At 39.2% G+C, this 18,184-nt stretch overlaps 1 protein-coding gene across 5 annotated transcripts in view; it reads right to left on the bottom strand.

The window, feature by feature from the left end:
• The window catches only part of EXT2 (exostosin glycosyltransferase 2), a 166,400-nt gene that overhangs the window by 20,924 nt on the left and 127,292 nt on the right, over window positions 1-18,184 (bottom strand). For all 5 annotated transcript variants that reach the window (XM_032166216.2, XM_032166219.2, XM_032166218.2 and 2 more), the window contains one exon: window positions 16,683-16,849. In XM_032166216.2, the coding sequence (XP_032022107.1) occupies window positions 16,683-16,849 (167 nt within the window). The remainder of the gene's footprint in view (window positions 1-16,682; window positions 16,850-18,184) is intronic.

Raw genomic sequence — 18,184 nt, forward strand, 5'->3', positions numbered from 1 at the left:
TTTCCCCCAACATCTTGCCAAACTATAGTATGACATCACAACATGATATTGACATTGATAGAATCAAGGAACAGAGCATTTCCACAGTCACAAGGGTCCCTCCTGTTGAACTTTTAAGACACAACTGTTGGGCCAGGTGCAGTGGCTCACGCCTGTAATCCTAGCACTTTGGGAGGCCAAGGCGGGTGGATCACGAGGTCAGGAGATCGAGACTATCCTGGGTAACACGGTGAAACCCCATCTCTACTGAAAATTCAAAAAAATTAGCCGGGCCTAGTGGCGGGCGCCTGTAGTCCCAGCTACTAGGGAGGCTGAGGCAGGGGAATGGCGTGAACCCAGGAGGCGGAGCTTGCAGTAAGCGGAGATCACGCCACTGCACTGTCGCCTGGGCGACAGAGCGAGACTCCATCACAAAAAAAAAAAAGACACACTGTCTCCCTCCCTATCCCTGACTCCTGGCAAGTACCCATCTGTCCTCCATTTCTATAATTTTGTCATTTCAAGGAGGTTATATAAATGGAATCACACAGTATGTAACCTTTTTGGACTGGCTTTTTTCACTCAGCATAATTCCCTGGAGAATCACCCGAGCTGTTGTGTGTATCAGTAGTTTGCTCCTTTTTAGGGATGAATCATATACCATGGTATGCATGTGCCACAGTCTGCTTAACCATTTATCCACTGAAGGATGCCTGGGCTGATTTCAGGTTTTGGCAATTACAAATAAAGCTGCTACAAACACTCACATATAGGTTTTCATGTGAGCATAAATTATCATTCCTCTGGGATAAATGCCCAAATGTGTAATTGCTGAGTCCTATGGTAGTTGCATGTTTAATTTTATAAGAAACTACCAAAACTGTTTTTCAGAGTGGCTGTACCATTTTACATTTCCAAAAACAATATATGAGTGGTCCAGTTTTTCTGTATTCTCACTGGCATTTGCTGTTTGTATTTTTTTGGTTAACTTTAGCCATTCTTATAGGTGTGTAATGATATCTCATTGCAGTTTTATTTTGCATTTCCATAATAGTTAATGATGCTGAACATCTTATTTGCCACCTGTATACCTTCTTCAGTGCAAGGTCTGTTCATGGCCTTTGCCCATTTTCTAACTGGATTATTTGTTTTTTCCTTGTTGAGTTTTGGGAGTTTTAAAAAATATATTCTAGATGTTTAGCCCTTTGTTGGATATGTGGTTTGCAAATATTATCTCCAAGTATATAGCTTGTCTTTTTGTCCTCTTCACAAGGTCTTTGACAGAGCAAAAGTTTTACATTTTGATGAGGTCTCATTGGTCATTTTTTTTTTTTTTTTTATGGATCATGCTTTTGGTGTCAGATCTAAGAACTCTTTGCCTAGCCCTAGAGTCTGAAGACTTTCTCCTTTTTTCCTAAAAGTTTTATGGTTTCATGTTTTACATTTAAATCTGATTCACTTTCAGTTAATTTTTGCATGAAGTGTGAGATCCAGGCCAAGGTTAAATTTTTGCCCATGGATGTCCAATCTTTCAGCACCATTTGTTGAAAAAGTCAGCAAGGAAAAGACCAGGACTTTTCCACTGAATGTGAAATATGGAATCATTATAGTTTGAACAACCCCTTACAATTCTACTGACAGGAAGTATATATAAATTCAATGTCCGAACACATTCAATTCAATAAATATTTATTGAGCATCTACTATGTGTCAAGCCTTTAGGCATACAGTGGTAAACAAGGCAGATACAATTCTTGCATGAATGGACCACACTGGAGAAAAGGCTTTCAATCAAGCCCAGATCTCTGCTGTGGATGTGTTTAGTGGCCGTGGTTGTGAGAAGTCAGTTTCTTCCTTCCCTCTCCAAGCACAGAGTGTCAGCATGTGGTCATGACCTCCACCCAACCCCTCAAATCTTCAGCCTAAAGGCTGGTTGGGAACCTAGAAATATTACTAGTAATGGTTGCCAACTCTTGATCTAAACCAGCCAACAGACAGTAGCAAATATATTTCATCATGATTAATGTGAACCCTAGGAACCAATTTTCATGCACCAAGAAATAAATATGATCTGAGAGATGAGCTGTAAATATCACACTGATTAGTTTATCTTGCTTTCTAGAGACTTGTTTCACAGTTGTGACATTTCTAAGGTCTGGGACTACTCTGATCCTTCAAGTTTTCTTTCTCTTTATTCTCCCCAAATGTGGAATCACTATGTCTAATGCAATAGCAATCATCAACCACTGCCTGAAACTCATGATTTTGCAGGCAGTTGTACAATTTTGCAATGAATGGGTGCAGCTTCATATTCAGGAGAAATGATAGAGCTTTCCTCCGAAAGCTACATACACTGCCGTCTTGAGTGAACTGGGGAGTTCAGGCCTGGGGCTGCTCTGATTTACCCTGGCCCTGGGCCCAGTCCTGCTCACACATCTCCTTGGAGCATCTCTATCACAATTAAGGCAGATAAACAGCCCATGAAGACAAATTCCTCACATCCCCAAACCATAAGCCAAATTCTGAAGCTCTGAATTCCTGAAGCAGCCAAAGCTCCCCTGTAATCAATCCCAATGAGACAGCAGGCAGCTTTTGGAACAATAACCCTCAAACATATGGATCCTTTCAGGGTTGGAATATCATTGCAGATATCTCCTTTTGAACAGGGGGAGGGAAAGTACATATTCTTTAAACTATCAAATGTACCAACACCTCTTTAAAATAACGATCTCATATTATGAGCACTAGTTTGGAAGCAGAGGTACGAAACCAGGTGGCCTCCATGGTGCTGCAGACAGGAAAGATCCTGGGGTGAGGTGAGGGTGCAGAACACACAGCGCTGGGCATGGAAAGGTCTGCAGGGCTCTTTCCTCACTAGGGCTGCTTGGCACATACTAAAACCAATGGAATGGGCTTATTTGGAATGGGGGTCTTCGAGGAGGAGAGACCCTCAGATGGGCAGATGTGCCAGCAAGCAGTATTTGCCCTCCTCTGTGCGGCAGGCTGCTAGTCCTACATTGGATGTTTCATTAATGGCTATATAAACAAATTCTGAACTTGCTGTTTTAATTTGCTCAGTGGGGAAGAAAAAAGTGCCACTCTCTTGTAATTCCCAACTAGGTGCTTTTTTTCAATGATCAGATGTTATTTCAATGTTCAGCAAACATATTTGATTTCCTTCCCTTAACATTTGTTTGACTTGTTCTCCAATGGGGACTGGGTGCTTAGAGAAGCTCTGAGAGGTCAGGCTTTACTGCGGCTTCCCTCAGCACCTCCCTGGGCTTCTGGCCCACTACTTGGGATCTTCTTTCAGCAGCACTTGCTGCAGCCATGGCACATATGAACTATTTTCTCTCCAGGTCCCTGTGAGTCTTGGAGGTGTAAATCAATGCAAGCTGGAGATAGGACAGACCTAACAGATTATTTAGTTCTCCTGCAGGCTGAAAAACAGGGAGCCTGAAGCAATGTGAAAAATACTCCAGGGAGATGATCCTCTAAGAAAGAATGACCCACCTCTGACCATAGTCTTCCATTTGTCTCTTTTGGGAAGCTCTAACTGTACCCGACAGGTGGGAACACTCACAGAAATGAGCTGTTTGTGGCCCATTCTCTTCGAAAGACAACAGTCTCAATAATGGCAACCCTTCAGGTACTTCCAAAAAGTGAAAAATGGAGGTAACAGACAGAGGATATGCTCTTTTCAATGCTGTACTGACATTATGGCCAGGCTAAGGAAAGGTACTCGGGGGAACAGTTGCTTACTCAGATATATACACAAGGCTCAAAGAGAGCTCACACCCACCAACTTAAAGAACAGGGTACACAACAGGCCTAAAAAAATTATAGTTTTCTAAAAGCTCAACTTTGGCAAACTGGCCCTAGTTACACTGTAAAGCTTTAGTGTCAGACCTAGCACAAAAGCTGATCCAGTGCAGCTCTGGCAAGGTTTGACCTTGTGCACACTAAAACCAGGCCTGGCTCACTGTGAATTCCGGCACCAGCAGCACACCAGCAGCCGTGCAAGCTGACTCCTAGGCTGGATCCACACTGCACTCTGGATACAGGCCACCATCCAGATAAGAGAAAGACTTTAATTCCTAATCTTCCCAGTCATCACTAGGTCAGACTTAGGCTCAACGATCTGAGTCACACAAGAGGTCAAGGAATGACCATCTAAGGTGCTGGTTCCCACTGAAAGCTGAAACACTTTCAATAAGTGTATTTATTGGAAGTGGATGCACTGTGGGTATGTACTTTGTTTTATGGTTCCTCTGTTAGGGATGCCCCCTTTTTTATCAGCCTCAGCTATGTAAGAACCAAGTTTCTCTCTGTCCAAGATGAACTCAAAGGGTGAGCCTTTCCTAGAGCCCATCCATGGCAAGATGAGATAGGAGGTTCCATGTGCCATAAAGAAAAACCCTTCTGCAGAGACCCTCCTGGATTCCCAACAGACTGAGGCACATTTTCACATTTAGGATTCTGGGGTGTAAATCTAGGGAGGTAAGCAGTTAATTTCTTATCAGAAGGATCATAAGCACAAGCCTGTGAGAAGCATGTCCAAGACTTGTTTTGCATTTTTATTTATTTTTTTGAGACAGGGTCTCACTTTGTTGCCCAGGCTGCAGTGCAGTGGCACGATCCTAGACTCAAGCGATTCTCCCACCTCACTCAGCCTTCTGAGTAGCTGGGACTACAGGTGAGTGCCACCACACTTGGTTAATTTTTTTTTCTTTTTAATTTTTAGTAGAGATGAGGTCTCACTATGTTGTTCAGGCTGGTCTTGAACTCCTGGTCTCAAGCCACTCTCTCACCTCAGGTTCCCAAAGTGTAGGAATTACAGGAATGTGTCACTGCGCCCAGTCATCTACTAGTTTTTAAAGGAAGTTATGAAGTCTAATTCTAGGATATGTCATTTCTATTTTTCAGTTGTTATAGTGAGAAGAGAAAAAGTGGGATCATTTACTTAGAACTGCAGATTCTAGGCCAGGTGCAGTGGCTCACACCTGTAGTCCCAGCACTTTGGGAGGCCAAGGCGGGCAGATCAACTGAGGTCAGGAGCTCGAGACCAGCCTGGCCAACACGGTGAAAACCCCATCTCTAGTAAAAATACAAAAAATCAGCTGGGCGTGGTGGCAGGTTCCTGTAATCCCAGCTACTCAGGAGGCTGGGGCAGGAGAATCACTTGAACCCAGGAGGCAGAGGTTGCAGTGAGCCAAGACTGTGCCACTGCATTCCAGCCTGGACAACAGAGTGAGATTCCATCTCAAAAAAAAAAAAAAAAGAATTGCAGATGCTATAATCTCTCTTACTATCCTTGAATACACATATAGATAGCCATAAGTTTTACTAATTCTGTTTAAAATATAAACGTTATACAGCATCTCGGCTCTGGAATTCTCCTATTAGCGAGGCCCCCTCATCACTAATTAAATCTGAGCTATGGAGTAAGCTGGTCTTTTCCTTCTCCTTGGTTCTTCAATCCATTCAAACACTAAGTCTATAGATTTTCCACTAACACAATCTCCAGTCTCTGCAACCTCTAAGTCATCCTGTGATCTGATGGCTTTTACCATATACTTCTCTAAAAACCTACAATACCTCTTTTCTGCCTGTCACTTTAAACTTTTCAGTTGACCTCTTAGCCTGCGCCTCCGCTGGCTCTCTATTAACCTAAGCTGCCTAGCTCCCACTGCTCACCAAAACAAAATTCCTACTCTGCCACATCAATATGCTGATGGTTCCCCTGTGCTACCACACACACCAAGCTCATTCTCCTTTGGTGTGTTTCTTCTTGGTGCTTCCTGCATCAGGAAACCCCACTCAAAGATGGTTTTATGTTCTCATGAAAAAACTGGGGCATTCCATGCTATTTTGCGGTCTTCCACGGTTCTTTGAGGGTATGCACTTGTTATTACCTTCGGAAGTTGTGAACAAAGTAATACAAATAAATTCTCACAATGTATTAGCACCCAGGAGGTTTTACCAGTGCTACCACCTACAAGATACCCAGGTTGTAAAAGGGAGAGCATCAATATTTTGTGTGTCTAACAACACACAGTTGCTCTGGTGAACTCCTATTCTCACATGAATAGGAATTCATTCACTGATTTTATAATGAATATTCTTAGCCAAGAGCATTTCACATCTCTCAGGTGAAAATGTTCAACACTTAAGTGCTACTAGTAATTTTTATGGTTGGAAATGAGGAACAAAGAATGAAAGAAAAAATAAATTCACAGATTCATACATTCAGCCAAGTCTCCATGGCTCATTTTCTGCCACATGTTTTAAACTGTCTGTCTCAAAGATGGAGGAGGGGAGGAGGAATAAGTTGCTTTTTATTTCCCAGCTCTCAGATCTGAAACAAAAGCAGACAGACTTGGAAAAAAAAAAATCAAACATTCAAGTAACACTATACACTGCTACTGTTCCCCTAGGAGTCCCTCGCAAATGAGTATCAAGAACTCAATAGATACTTTCCTAGTAAAATACATAAACAGATAAATAAATTATCCCAGGCTGAAAAGAATTTCCACATCTGGTAGCTCACTAGAGCTTGTCAAACAAGTCAGAAACACGCAGGGCCAGAGAAGATCATTCCTAGCTCCTGATTTCAGGGCTGGAGAGAGAATGGAACATTTCCCAAAGCCCTTTGCCTTCCAACAGGAAATACGACCCATATAAACACACAAATAAGCCCTCTGTTTTCTTCCAATTAAATAAATAATGATACCCAGTATTCGGTCCAAATGTCTGTGTGCTCAAGTCACAGACACTGGAAGAAAACAGGCTTTCCTACATAGCCTAGCCTTTCATTCCCAAGAACTTGCTATGGTGTGCCTTTAAGGGTTATATTCAATGTACATTTAACACCCCAGAGAAGTAACTTAACCTCTGTGCACTTCAGTTTTCTCAGCAATAAAGCCTGAAGTGACAGGATGATCCTAAGATCTTCACATTCTGACACTGCGTTTCTTTTAAACAGAGCTTTCTGACTGGGGTGCTATGAATGGGTAATGATCACGTAAAGAGCTAATCCTCACCCATCAGCAATGAGGCCTCGGGTGGGTCACATCTAGTGTGCCGCAGCCTTGTCTGTGTATCCCGTGTATTGGCATCATCTATTTGTGCAATGATTTGATAAACGATGGAGAAAGGACTGTTGTGGCTCTAATAACCTTCTCCTGGAGAGTGATTCTAGAGTTCACTACCAATTTTCAAGGTAATATCCAGGTAGATCTCCCTCATCATTTATCTTACATCTCTTCCCTCTTACACTAGGCCCAAGTTTCTCTCATAGCTCTCGGAAGTGTGCAATCTGTGAACTGGCCTTTAATCACTGCTTTGTGTTCCTTTAGCAAGACCTGGAGCCAATTGCTTTAAAATGGTCTCTGTAAATCAATTCTTCCAACCCTTTAACATAAGCACTGCCTTAGGATGCCTTTGCATTTGTGAAAAACATGCTGGAAGTCTAGGGCTTGAATCTGCATGTTATTCCTCAGTACAGGCATCATTAGAATCCTGAACGAAATAAGATCTGGTTCACCATATTCAGCTCTCTCTCCTCCATTAAAATAACTTCTTGTTTTCTTTCTTCAATTTCAACTTGCTGTTGGCTATCACCTGGAAATATACCCTTATCTTAACATATGCAGTCTCTCTGTGTTCCACAAGAAAGTGAAGGAATCTGACATTTTTTATGCATTGAAGTTTGGTACTTTTCCACACGGAATCACACCTTACAGATCTGCCTGTACTTCTGATGGCTTAGAATCATTACAACCAAAGGGATCTCAGGAAGTCACTTGGTCTATTCTTCTGCATCCAAGCAGACCTAGTAAAACCACTCTAAATGCTGGGGGATTGCTGGCTTCCTTTTCCTAAAAATTCCCAAATGGAAGACTCCTGTCTCTCCAGGCCTCTTAAAAATTCTTTGGGGCAACAGCTAAAAAGGTCTGCTGCATGATTTCTCTTTGATTCTCATATAGTAAATACTGTATTTAAACCATTTTTAATTTTAAGTAGGATAATGAATTTAACTATTACAGAAATGATAAAGGCTACAGAAAAAAGAAGAAATAGAGATGCTTATTTCAGAGAACAAGCAAGGGGATATTTCAATTATGCTAAAGGTGCTGAGGTAGCTAGACTTACCTAACTGGACTAGTAAGAACATTAAATCCACAGGTGCAGACGTGCCCTCTTTTTAATCACACATAGAACATTTACCAAAATAGACCTTTTATGGGGCCATATAGTTTCAATAAATTCTAAAATAATAAAATCGTAGATTTTAAAATAATATTTTCTGACCACAGTAGAATCAAACCAGAAACCTATAAAAAAACTATTAACTTAAAAATCTGACAAAAGTAAGCAATGTACTTTTATATAACTATGTGTCAAAGAAGATAATACAATGGAAATCAGAAAATATTTTGAGCTTAAAGACAATAGAAATATGACACATCAAAATTTGGAAATGCACCTAAGGCAGCAATTGAAGAGTAATTTATAGCTTTATATGCATATATTAGAAAAACAAATATTGAAATCAATGACCTGATCTATCAAGTCAAAAGGCTAGAAGACACAGCAACTTAAATTCATTAAGGGAGAGAAATAAATCAATCAAGAAAGGAGTAGTAATTTAATACAAAAAAAGCACAACAGAAAAATCAACAAAACTCAAAAGTTGAGGCCAGGTGCAGTGGCTCATGCCTGTAACCCCAGTGCTTTGGGAGGCTGAGGCAGGAGGATTGCTTGAAACCAGGAGTTCAAGATCAGCCCACAACAACATAGCAAGAGCTCATCTACGCCCCCGCAAAAAAAAATTAGCCATAGTGGGACAATTCTGTAGTCCTAGCAACTGGGGAGACTGAGGTGGGAGAATCACTTGAGCCCAGGAATTTGAAGTTACAGTTAGCTACAATTGCACCTCTGCACACCAGCCTGGGGGACGGAGTAAGAGCCTCTGTCTTTAAAAAAAAAAAAAAAAAAAAAAGTCAATTCTTTGAAAAGATTATGGATAAACCTCCAACAAGATTCATCATGAAAGAGATAAAACAAAAATTGCCAGTATCAGGAATGAAAAAGAGTACATCATTCCAAATCTTACAAGCTTTAAACAACAAGAGAATATTACGAATGACTTTATATGAATACATTTTGTAATTTAGATAAAATGAACAAATTCCTTGGGAAATACAATTTATCAAAACCAACACAAGAAGAAAATCTGAATAGTATTAGAGACATTAAAGAAATTGAGTCTGTAGTAAATACGCAAGGCTACTGGTTGGGAACGAAGAGAACATGGAATGGATAGAAGAAGAAAGTTACGGCCGGGCACGGTGGCTGCTGAGGCGGGCGGATCACGAGGTTAGGAGATCGAGACCATCCTGGCTAACACGGTTAAACCCCGTCTCTATGAAAAATACAAAAAATTAGCTGGGCGTGGTGTTGGGCGCCTGTAGTCCCAGCTACTCGTAGAGGCTGAGGCAGGAGAATGGCGTGAACCCCGGAGGTGGAGCTTGCAGTGAGCCGAGATTGCGCCACTGCACTACAGCCTGGGCGACAGAGCGAGACTCCGTCTCAAAAAAAAACAAAAAAAAAGAAGAAGAAAGTTACAAATATCAACTATGGTCTGGAGATCAAGCAACAGAAGCAAAGAATGTGGCACCTATGCATATTTTCTCCTTTCCTTATGTATATATATATTTGGATATATAAACCAGTTTATTTTTCCTCTTTTCAATTACTATTTGAAATAAGAAGTATTGCTACAATTTATTCAGGTTACACAATTTATGTAAATTTATACTATTTATTCTTTGGGTGTTTGTGGTTGGTTCAGCTTCTTGAGTCTGTACGTTTATGTCTCTTGCTAATTTGGGACGTTTTTAGCCATTATTTCTTCAAATATTTCTTCAGTCCCACATTCTTTCTCTTCTTCTAAAATTCTGACGCAAATATTATCTCTTTTGTGATTGTCCCACAAGTCTCTGAAGCTCTGTTCATTTTTCGCCAATCTATTTCTTCTCTGTTGTTCACAGTGGAGAATTCCTATTGACTTATCTTCAAGTTCTCCAGTTTTTTCTTGTTATCTCCATTATCCTATTGAGCCCATCCAGTGAGTTTTCAATTTTAGGTATTGTAATCAGTTTTGAAATTTCCATTTAGTTCTTCTTTATATCTTCTGTCTTTTTACCGAAACTTTCTGTTTTCCACTTGTTTTAACAGTACTCATAATTGCTTATTAGAGCCTTTTTTTGTGATAACCTTTTAAAAATCTTTATCAGATAATTCCAACATCTGTGTCATCTTGTTGGCATCTGTTAATTATCTTTTCTCATTGAAGTTGCAATTTTCCTGGTTTCTGGTATGATGAGTAATTTTGGAACATTCTGAGTATTGCCATGAGACACTAGATCTGTACATTTTCTCTGTTGGTCTGTTTTCTACTTCACTAATTTAGCATTTAACTTGCTTCCTTCCTTCTACTTGCTTTGAGTTTAATTTACTCTTCTTTTTCTAGGTTCTTAAGATGGAATGAACTTTTGTTCACTGTCTTTAGACTTTTCTTCTTTTTACAATATAAGCATTTAATGTTATAATTTTCCCATAAGCACTGCTTTAGCTGCATCCCACAATTTTTTTTCAAGTTTTGAAATAGAGTTTACTTACAACAAAAACTATCAATTTTAAAGGTATAATTCATTGAGTGTTGACAAGTATATATAATGATATAACCACCACCATATCATAATGTAAAACATTTCCATCACCTGAAAAGCTCCTTCTTGCTTTTTTGTGGTCAATCCCATCTCCCAGGCCTGGCAATGTAGTTTTTTCTACTCTAGAATTTCATATACATGGAGTCATACAGTCAGTAGCCTCCTACATCTGACTTTGTTCACTTAGTATAACACTTCTGAGATTTATCCTTGTTGCTGCATGTATCCATCTCTTTCTTTCTATTGCTGTGTAGTACTCCCCTGTATAGATATTCCATATTCTGTTTATCCATTACCAGCAGATGTTTCTAGTTTAGGGATCTTATAAGTCTTTATGCAGACATATGTCTGCACATACTTATTTCTTTTGGAAGCTAGGTCATATAAAAAAATGTTTTATATGCCAAACTGTTTTCTAAATTGGTCGTACTAGTTCACATTTTCACCAGTAATGTATGAGTTCAAGTTGCTCCACAGCCTCACCAATACTCAGTATTGTCATTCTTTTTATTTATAGTCATTCCAGTGGAGATACAGTGGTAACTCACTGTGCTTTTATTTTAAAACTGTTGTAATGACTATGATGTTGAGGACTTTTTTTGTGTGTTATCTTGTACCTCTATATCATCCTTTATTTATTTATTTATTTATTTATTTATTTATTTTTTGTTTGAGACGGAGTCTCGCACTGTCATCCAGGCTGTAGTGCAATGGTGCGATCTCGGCTCATGGGAACCTCTGCCTCCCAGATTCATGTGATTCTCCTGCCTCAGCCTCCTGAGTATCTGGGATTACAGGCTCACACCACCACACCCGGCTAATTTTTTGTATTTTTAGTGGAGATGGGGTTTCATCATGTTGGCTAGACTGGTCTCAAACTCCTGACCTCGTGATCTGCCTGTCTCAGCCTCCCAAAGTGCTGGGATTACAGGTGTGAGCCACCGCGCCCAGCCTATATCATCTTTTAAAAAATGTTTCAAGCAGTATTTTTTGCTCAATCCACGTTTCCCCCTCTGTTTAATCCTATTCTCTTTCAGCTTTTAGAAAATGTTATTCTTATCGACAAGTAATAATTGTATATATTTGTGGGGTGCAATGTGATAGCTCCATACACATTTACATTGTAGAAGAGCAAATCAGACTAATCCATCACCTTGCATACTTATTTCTTTGTGGTGGAAATATTTAAAATCCACTTTTTTAGCAATATTGAAATATAATATATGTTATTATTAACATAGTCACCTTACTGTGAATAGATCACCAGAACTATTCCTCCTGTCTAACTGAAACTTTATACCTTTTGACCAATATTTCCCCTTTACCTGCCTTTCTCTCCAACCTCTGGTAACCACCATTCTACTCTCTACTTCTATGAGGTCAGACTTTTAGATTCTACATTTAGTGAGATAATACAATGTTTGTCTTTTTGTGCCTGCCCTCTAGATAGCATAACGTCCTCTAGATTCATCCATGTTGTCACAAATGACAAAATTTCATTCTTTTTTCAAGCTGAATAGTATTCCATTGTGCATATCCATCACATTTTCTTTATTCACTCATCTGTTTATGGATACTTAGGTTGATTCCATATCTTGGCTATTATGAACAATGCTGCAATGAATATGAGAGTGCAGCTATCTCTTCAATATACTGATTTCAATTCCTTTGGATATATACCCAGAAGTGGGGTTGCTGGATCATATGGCAGTTCTATTTTTAGTTTTTTGAGGAACCTCCATACTCTTTTCCAAAATGGCTGTATCAATTTACATTCCCACCAACAGTGTACAAGGCCATACATGTGTGGTCCATTTGTAAACTCTTTATTCTGTTTCATTGTCCTATATATCTAAATTTATACCAATACCACCATGTCTTGATTACTGTAGCTTTATAGCAAGTTTGAAAATAAGGAGTGTAAGTCCCGCAACTTTGTTCTTCTTTTAAAAAATCGCTTTGGCTTTTTCAGGTCTGATGTGTTTCCATTTCAATTTTAGCTCATCAATTTCAATAACAAAAAGCCTTCTGGGATTTTGATTGGATTGCTTTGAATCTATACAATTTGGGGAGAATTTACATGGTAACAATACTGAGTCTTTGGATCCACAAGCATGGTATATCTTTCCAATTATGAAGTTGTTCTTCAATTTCTCTCGGCAACATTTTTTAGGTTTCACTAAACATATCTGGCACACATTTTGTTGTATTTTTCAAGTATTTCAGTTTTTATGCTACTGCTAGAGTATAAGTAACTTTTCTTGTAGCTTTTTGGAAATACAGTTGATATACAATAAATAATTTATTTAAAATGTAAAATTTGACATGTTTTGGCATCTGTATACACCAGTAAAACCATTACCCCAATTAAAATAATGAACATATCCATTTCCCCTAAAAGTTTTTTGTACCCCTCTGTTATTCGTCCCTCCTGCCCTTTATAGCCTGACCCTCCCCACTTACCTTCCAGGCAACCACTGATCTTTCTATCTCTAGGGTTAGTTTGCACTTTCCAGAATTTTATATATATGGAATCATAAAGTATGTTCTCTTTTTCATCCTGCTTCATTAACTTAGCATAATTACTTTGAAAACTGTCCATGTTGTTGCATGTATCAATAGTTACTTCTTACTTATTACTGAGCCATATTCTATTCTATGGATGTATCACAATGTTTATCCAGTCAAGTATTGATAGACATTGTTTTATTTTCTCCAATTTTTGCCTATCACAAATAAAAGCTGCTTTGAATGTTAGCGTACAAATATTTGTGCAGACAAATGTTGTCATTTCTCTAGGGTAAATCCCCATGGGAAGAATGGCTGGTCATATGGTAGATGTATGTTTAACATTTTAAACTCCAAACTGCTTTCCAAAATGGATGTAACTAGATTATGGATCGCAGTAAAGTGGAAGGGCATACAGGCCAGAATAATCTTTTCTATGTCTTTCATATGTGTGTTGGTAAGGGAGATTTATTCATTCATCAAATGTTACTGAATTAACTACTGAATGCAATGAACTGGGTTAGGCACAGAAGGCATAGCAATGAATAAGACAGCCGTGGTTCCTGCCCTTTGGTGCTTACATTCTAGAAGGAAAAAAAGACACTATAACCACATAGTTCACAATTATTTGCCCACAAAGAGGTACAGAGTGCTCTGAACCCAACCTGACTGAAGACTCTCTGAAAGCTTCTTTGAGATAGCAACAGCCGAGCTGAGTGTTGAAGGATGAGTAGAGATTAACAAGACAGATATAATCCCAAGGGACTGTGATAACACCACAAAATAGTAGTTCTGGGATCCAATATAACTCCCCTAGGATGCAAATATTTACTTATTTATTCCCTTAATCAATCTAGCCTGCTCCCAATTCCTGCATGAAAATCCTAGGCTTCGGCATAAAAAGCAGGATTTAGGAGCAGCATGATCTTTTGTCTCTTGATTCAGCACTAAACTGAGTCCCTTCTTCAAGATAGAAATGTCCCTTCTGAATAATGAAAACAACAATCTCGTTCATGAATCATAGTAGAATCATGAATGGAATAATGAAAATAGCAGTAGTCATAGTGATAACAGCAGCAGCAGCTAACATGGCATCTGTAAAGTGTACAGTCTACTGTCCATCACACAGGAAGTGTACTTACTGCCTTTCGGTGCTTACATTCTAAAAGGAAAAAAAAGACAATAAACAACACAGTTCACCATTCTTTGCTCACAAAGAGGTACAGAGTGCTCTGAACCCAACCTAGACTGGGGAATCCCACTTTCTATGTGGGAGGCACTATGTAATTTCATCCAATGCAAATAATAACCTCATGAAGTAGATATTGTCATTACCATTTTATATAAGAATGAACTATAATCCAGAGAGATTAAATAACCTGTCAATCATCATAAATTGGTCAGTGATAGAGCAGGAATTTGGGCACAGAGGCCCTGAAGCACCAATGGTAGGGGTACCTAAAAAATGTATTTGTTTGCCTTAGAGTCAAAATAATTTTGTGACAGGCAAATGATATGCTGATGGCTCTAAGTACTACTTCTGAGGACCACTGATCTCTGGCAAATGTCACTCACAGTAAAATCCTCAGGGAAGGCAGCACAGTGTCAGAAAAATTTGGATTTAAATCCCAATTCTTCCACTTATTAACTATGCGACTATAGGCAAGTTATCTAACCTTACTTAGTCTCAGTACAGAATGAGAAAAACATACCTGCTTTGCAGGCCTGGGCCAAGATCATAAGGGGGACGTTGACGGGAACATAGTAAGTTGTATATACAAGGTTGTTATCAAAGTTGTTCCTTCCATAGCATCTGGATATTCTGACTAACGGAGATAAGAAAGCTTCCTGATTTCACTCTTCTAATAATTACTTCTTTAGAGGTAATGTGGAATCAAACACAAGTAATCAGAGGAAAGAGGTAAAGATTCGAGCTCAGTCCCTTTAAGCGCTGCAAAACTTCCTGACGTTAACATATTCTTAGTTGCTTAAAACAAACTCAGGGTTGAAAGAAATCATAGGAATACATTTAGCCCACCCTTCTTTTAGTAGTCTTCCTTCAGACCAACTGAAAATACTTAAGAGACAGCCCTCTGTCCATCTTGGTCACGTCGTTTTGAACATTCCTTTTTTCCACCTCTCTTTTGCCACAAAAATAAACACATGGGTAGCATTTGAAGCCATTATATGCAATGAAGAGAGAAATCACTCGCAAAAAAAAAAAAAAAAAAAAATTAGTCTTTTTGCCATTACTTGGCTAGAAAAACAAGTAGGCAATTTGTTTTAAAAATGGGAATAATAGTATACTAAATATCATCCAACACCCTAGACACTATGCTGTAAAAGTCATCTCCTATGAATAAAAATAAATCCAAAAAGATGAATGTATGTTTTATTAGCTACTCTCATGCCTTTCATTGACTAATAACTACATCATCCAGGGCATCGCACATCAATCTATTTCATAACAATTTCTTTTACACTCAAATGAAGCTACATTTTTTTAAAAACCTGGGAAAACTTGAGCTTTTAATTTTTGGTGGTGGTGATAGTGTCAGGGGGAGTGGATTCCTTTTCCTTTCCCTTAAAATACACCTTCAATTTAAGTGTTTAAAAATGTATTTCTATAATAAATACATGTAAATATAGCTTCATTTAAAAAAATTTATGATTTAAGAACCCGAAATTGAACAAATCCTAAGTTAGCTAAAGAAAATGGTTACCTTGCTCCCCTTTCCCCTGAGCCAGCTATAGCTAAATGACTTGAACACTCTGCATGCTTAAGTCTGATACCACCTTTACCCGCAGCCACAGGCCTCCGCCTGTTGTCATCATGCATCTCACGTACACCCTGACAGGGCCCATCAATTCCTATTGCTTTTCACCAGGCCTGGACTCTGGCACTTTCCCCTGGGGAGACCTTTACTGGTCTCCATACTTAACCCTTGAACCCATCCTAATCCATCAGCCTCATTGAATAAACGGTGATACGGAATGTTTCTCCCTAAAGACAGGCAGCCAGCCTCTCCACTTAAAACTCAGAAAGAAAGCCATCAACAGGGTCTGCTTTGTTTGTCAGTGTCGCCAGCTTCTTCACTTATTGATGTTTTTATTGTTGCAGCGCCCAGCTGCTTGAGTCAAGGGAAGTGGTATTCAAGGAGACATCAATTAAGTGCTTGTTAAATGCTATAGATGCTCTTTTGAAATCGTCCCCTGGGACTCTCCTCGGGAGTTCCAAAACCAATGGAGGGCACAGTTGCCATTTTGGAATAGGGTTTCTCCAGTGCTTCAAAGAACAGTTTCATAACCCACACTCTTACACACACCTTTTGTACTCTAGTGGAAGATTTTAGAAATTCTGACTTTCAAGAAGGAAATATAATACTCTTTTTTAGGAAAGACAATCAGTCATAGAAAGTAATATTAAACATATAAACATACTGTGTAAAACCTCCTTACCTCATAACCAAATTGCAGCTCGTCAGAGGTCAGCATAATGATATCATCATCAATGGCCAGAACAGCTTCTGTCTCGATTTCATCATAAGGGAAGAAACGGTTACTTAACTTGTTTTCAGCAGTCCTCACAACTTTTAATGGAACCCGGATTTTGGGCCAGAGAGAATCTGGAAAAAGAGAAAAGGTATGTACTATTCTTCTAACTTTTGTGAGGAGATAAAGTAGTAAAAGCATGACACCACAAACGAGATGGAAGAATCAGCTTGTATCCACGGCTCTCATCAAATCCAAAGGTAGAACTGTGCTAGGGGAGATTCTCACAGATGCATCTTTATTATAATAAAAAATATATGTACTGAACATATATATACACACATACAATATACATACATATTTTCCTCTCTAAATCCTTGTAACACTACTAATTCTCAATACTGCCCTAACTAGAATGAACAAATTGGCTTCAACTCACAATTGAGAGGCAGAGAAGCAAAACAACTCGACCAAGGTCACAATGACAGAAGAGAAATAAAGTCTGCATAAGCTCATTCTCAGGATCAAGACTTTAATATCAGAACTCTACCCACCTCTGGTAAATACTCTGCAAAATACTTTCAGGTAAGTATATCCTAGCTGAAAACTTGCCTGCAGCTGTGCTAGGAAATACAGTGCATGTTCCGAAGGTCCCCGACGTGCCCACCTCCATCACGCAATCAAACAGCTTTCGGTGCTGCTAAAATCCACCCCTCATCAAAGTATGTTTCATTGAATGAGTGTAGCTTCCTTAACTCAGCACTTTATCCCCTCCCCCCGACTCACTAGGTTTGGTTTCTCATCATGACCAATTTACAAAGTAAATATCAAATTTCTAGGTCCAATTATGTGGGATTTTCTAGTATACTGAAGAAACACCAACCCATGACTTGCCTTACATTTTTTCCCCATTCTACTTTACGAAATTACTGGAGTAATTTACCCACAGTTTCTTTGTTTTAAAATGTTGCCCATTTAGCATAGCATGAAATTCCTACTTCTTTGGTACAGTACCCATGTCCATAGATATCAGAGGGCAGTTTGTTCTTTACACATCTGTCAAATGAGAATAGGAAAGCTAGGTATCATACTGCTTTCAAAAAGTCCATCATGTAATTGTAGAAAAATCTCATTTCTATGGGTCTTGAAGTCCCAAAGCGCTTCTGGCCACTCCAAAGTCACCATATTGAAGAAGAAGTACGATAGAGGGAAAGTCAGTAGGAGAAAAGCTGTCTTAACTGACTGCAGATAAAATGTTTTACTTCTGCATAGTTGTAATATAACTGGTTGTAGAACACATTGTTGGGGGCACTCCCAGGGTCTTGGAAGGGGCCTGTGCAAGTGAGAGGCCCTGTAGTCAAGGAAGATATTCACGGTCTTACAATAAACCTGTGGCATAGAGCCTAAAAGAGAGTGGTCAGCTCCAAAAAGTGTGTTTGGGGAAGGGCTGAATCCGTGACCAAAGAAAT

The sequence above is a fragment of the Hylobates moloch genome, unplaced genomic scaffold (assembly GCF_009828535.3).
Source record: "Hylobates moloch isolate HMO894 unplaced genomic scaffold, HMol_V3 SCAFFOLD_11, whole genome shotgun sequence".
Taxonomy (NCBI): Eukaryota; Metazoa; Chordata; class Mammalia; order Primates; family Hylobatidae; genus Hylobates; species Hylobates moloch.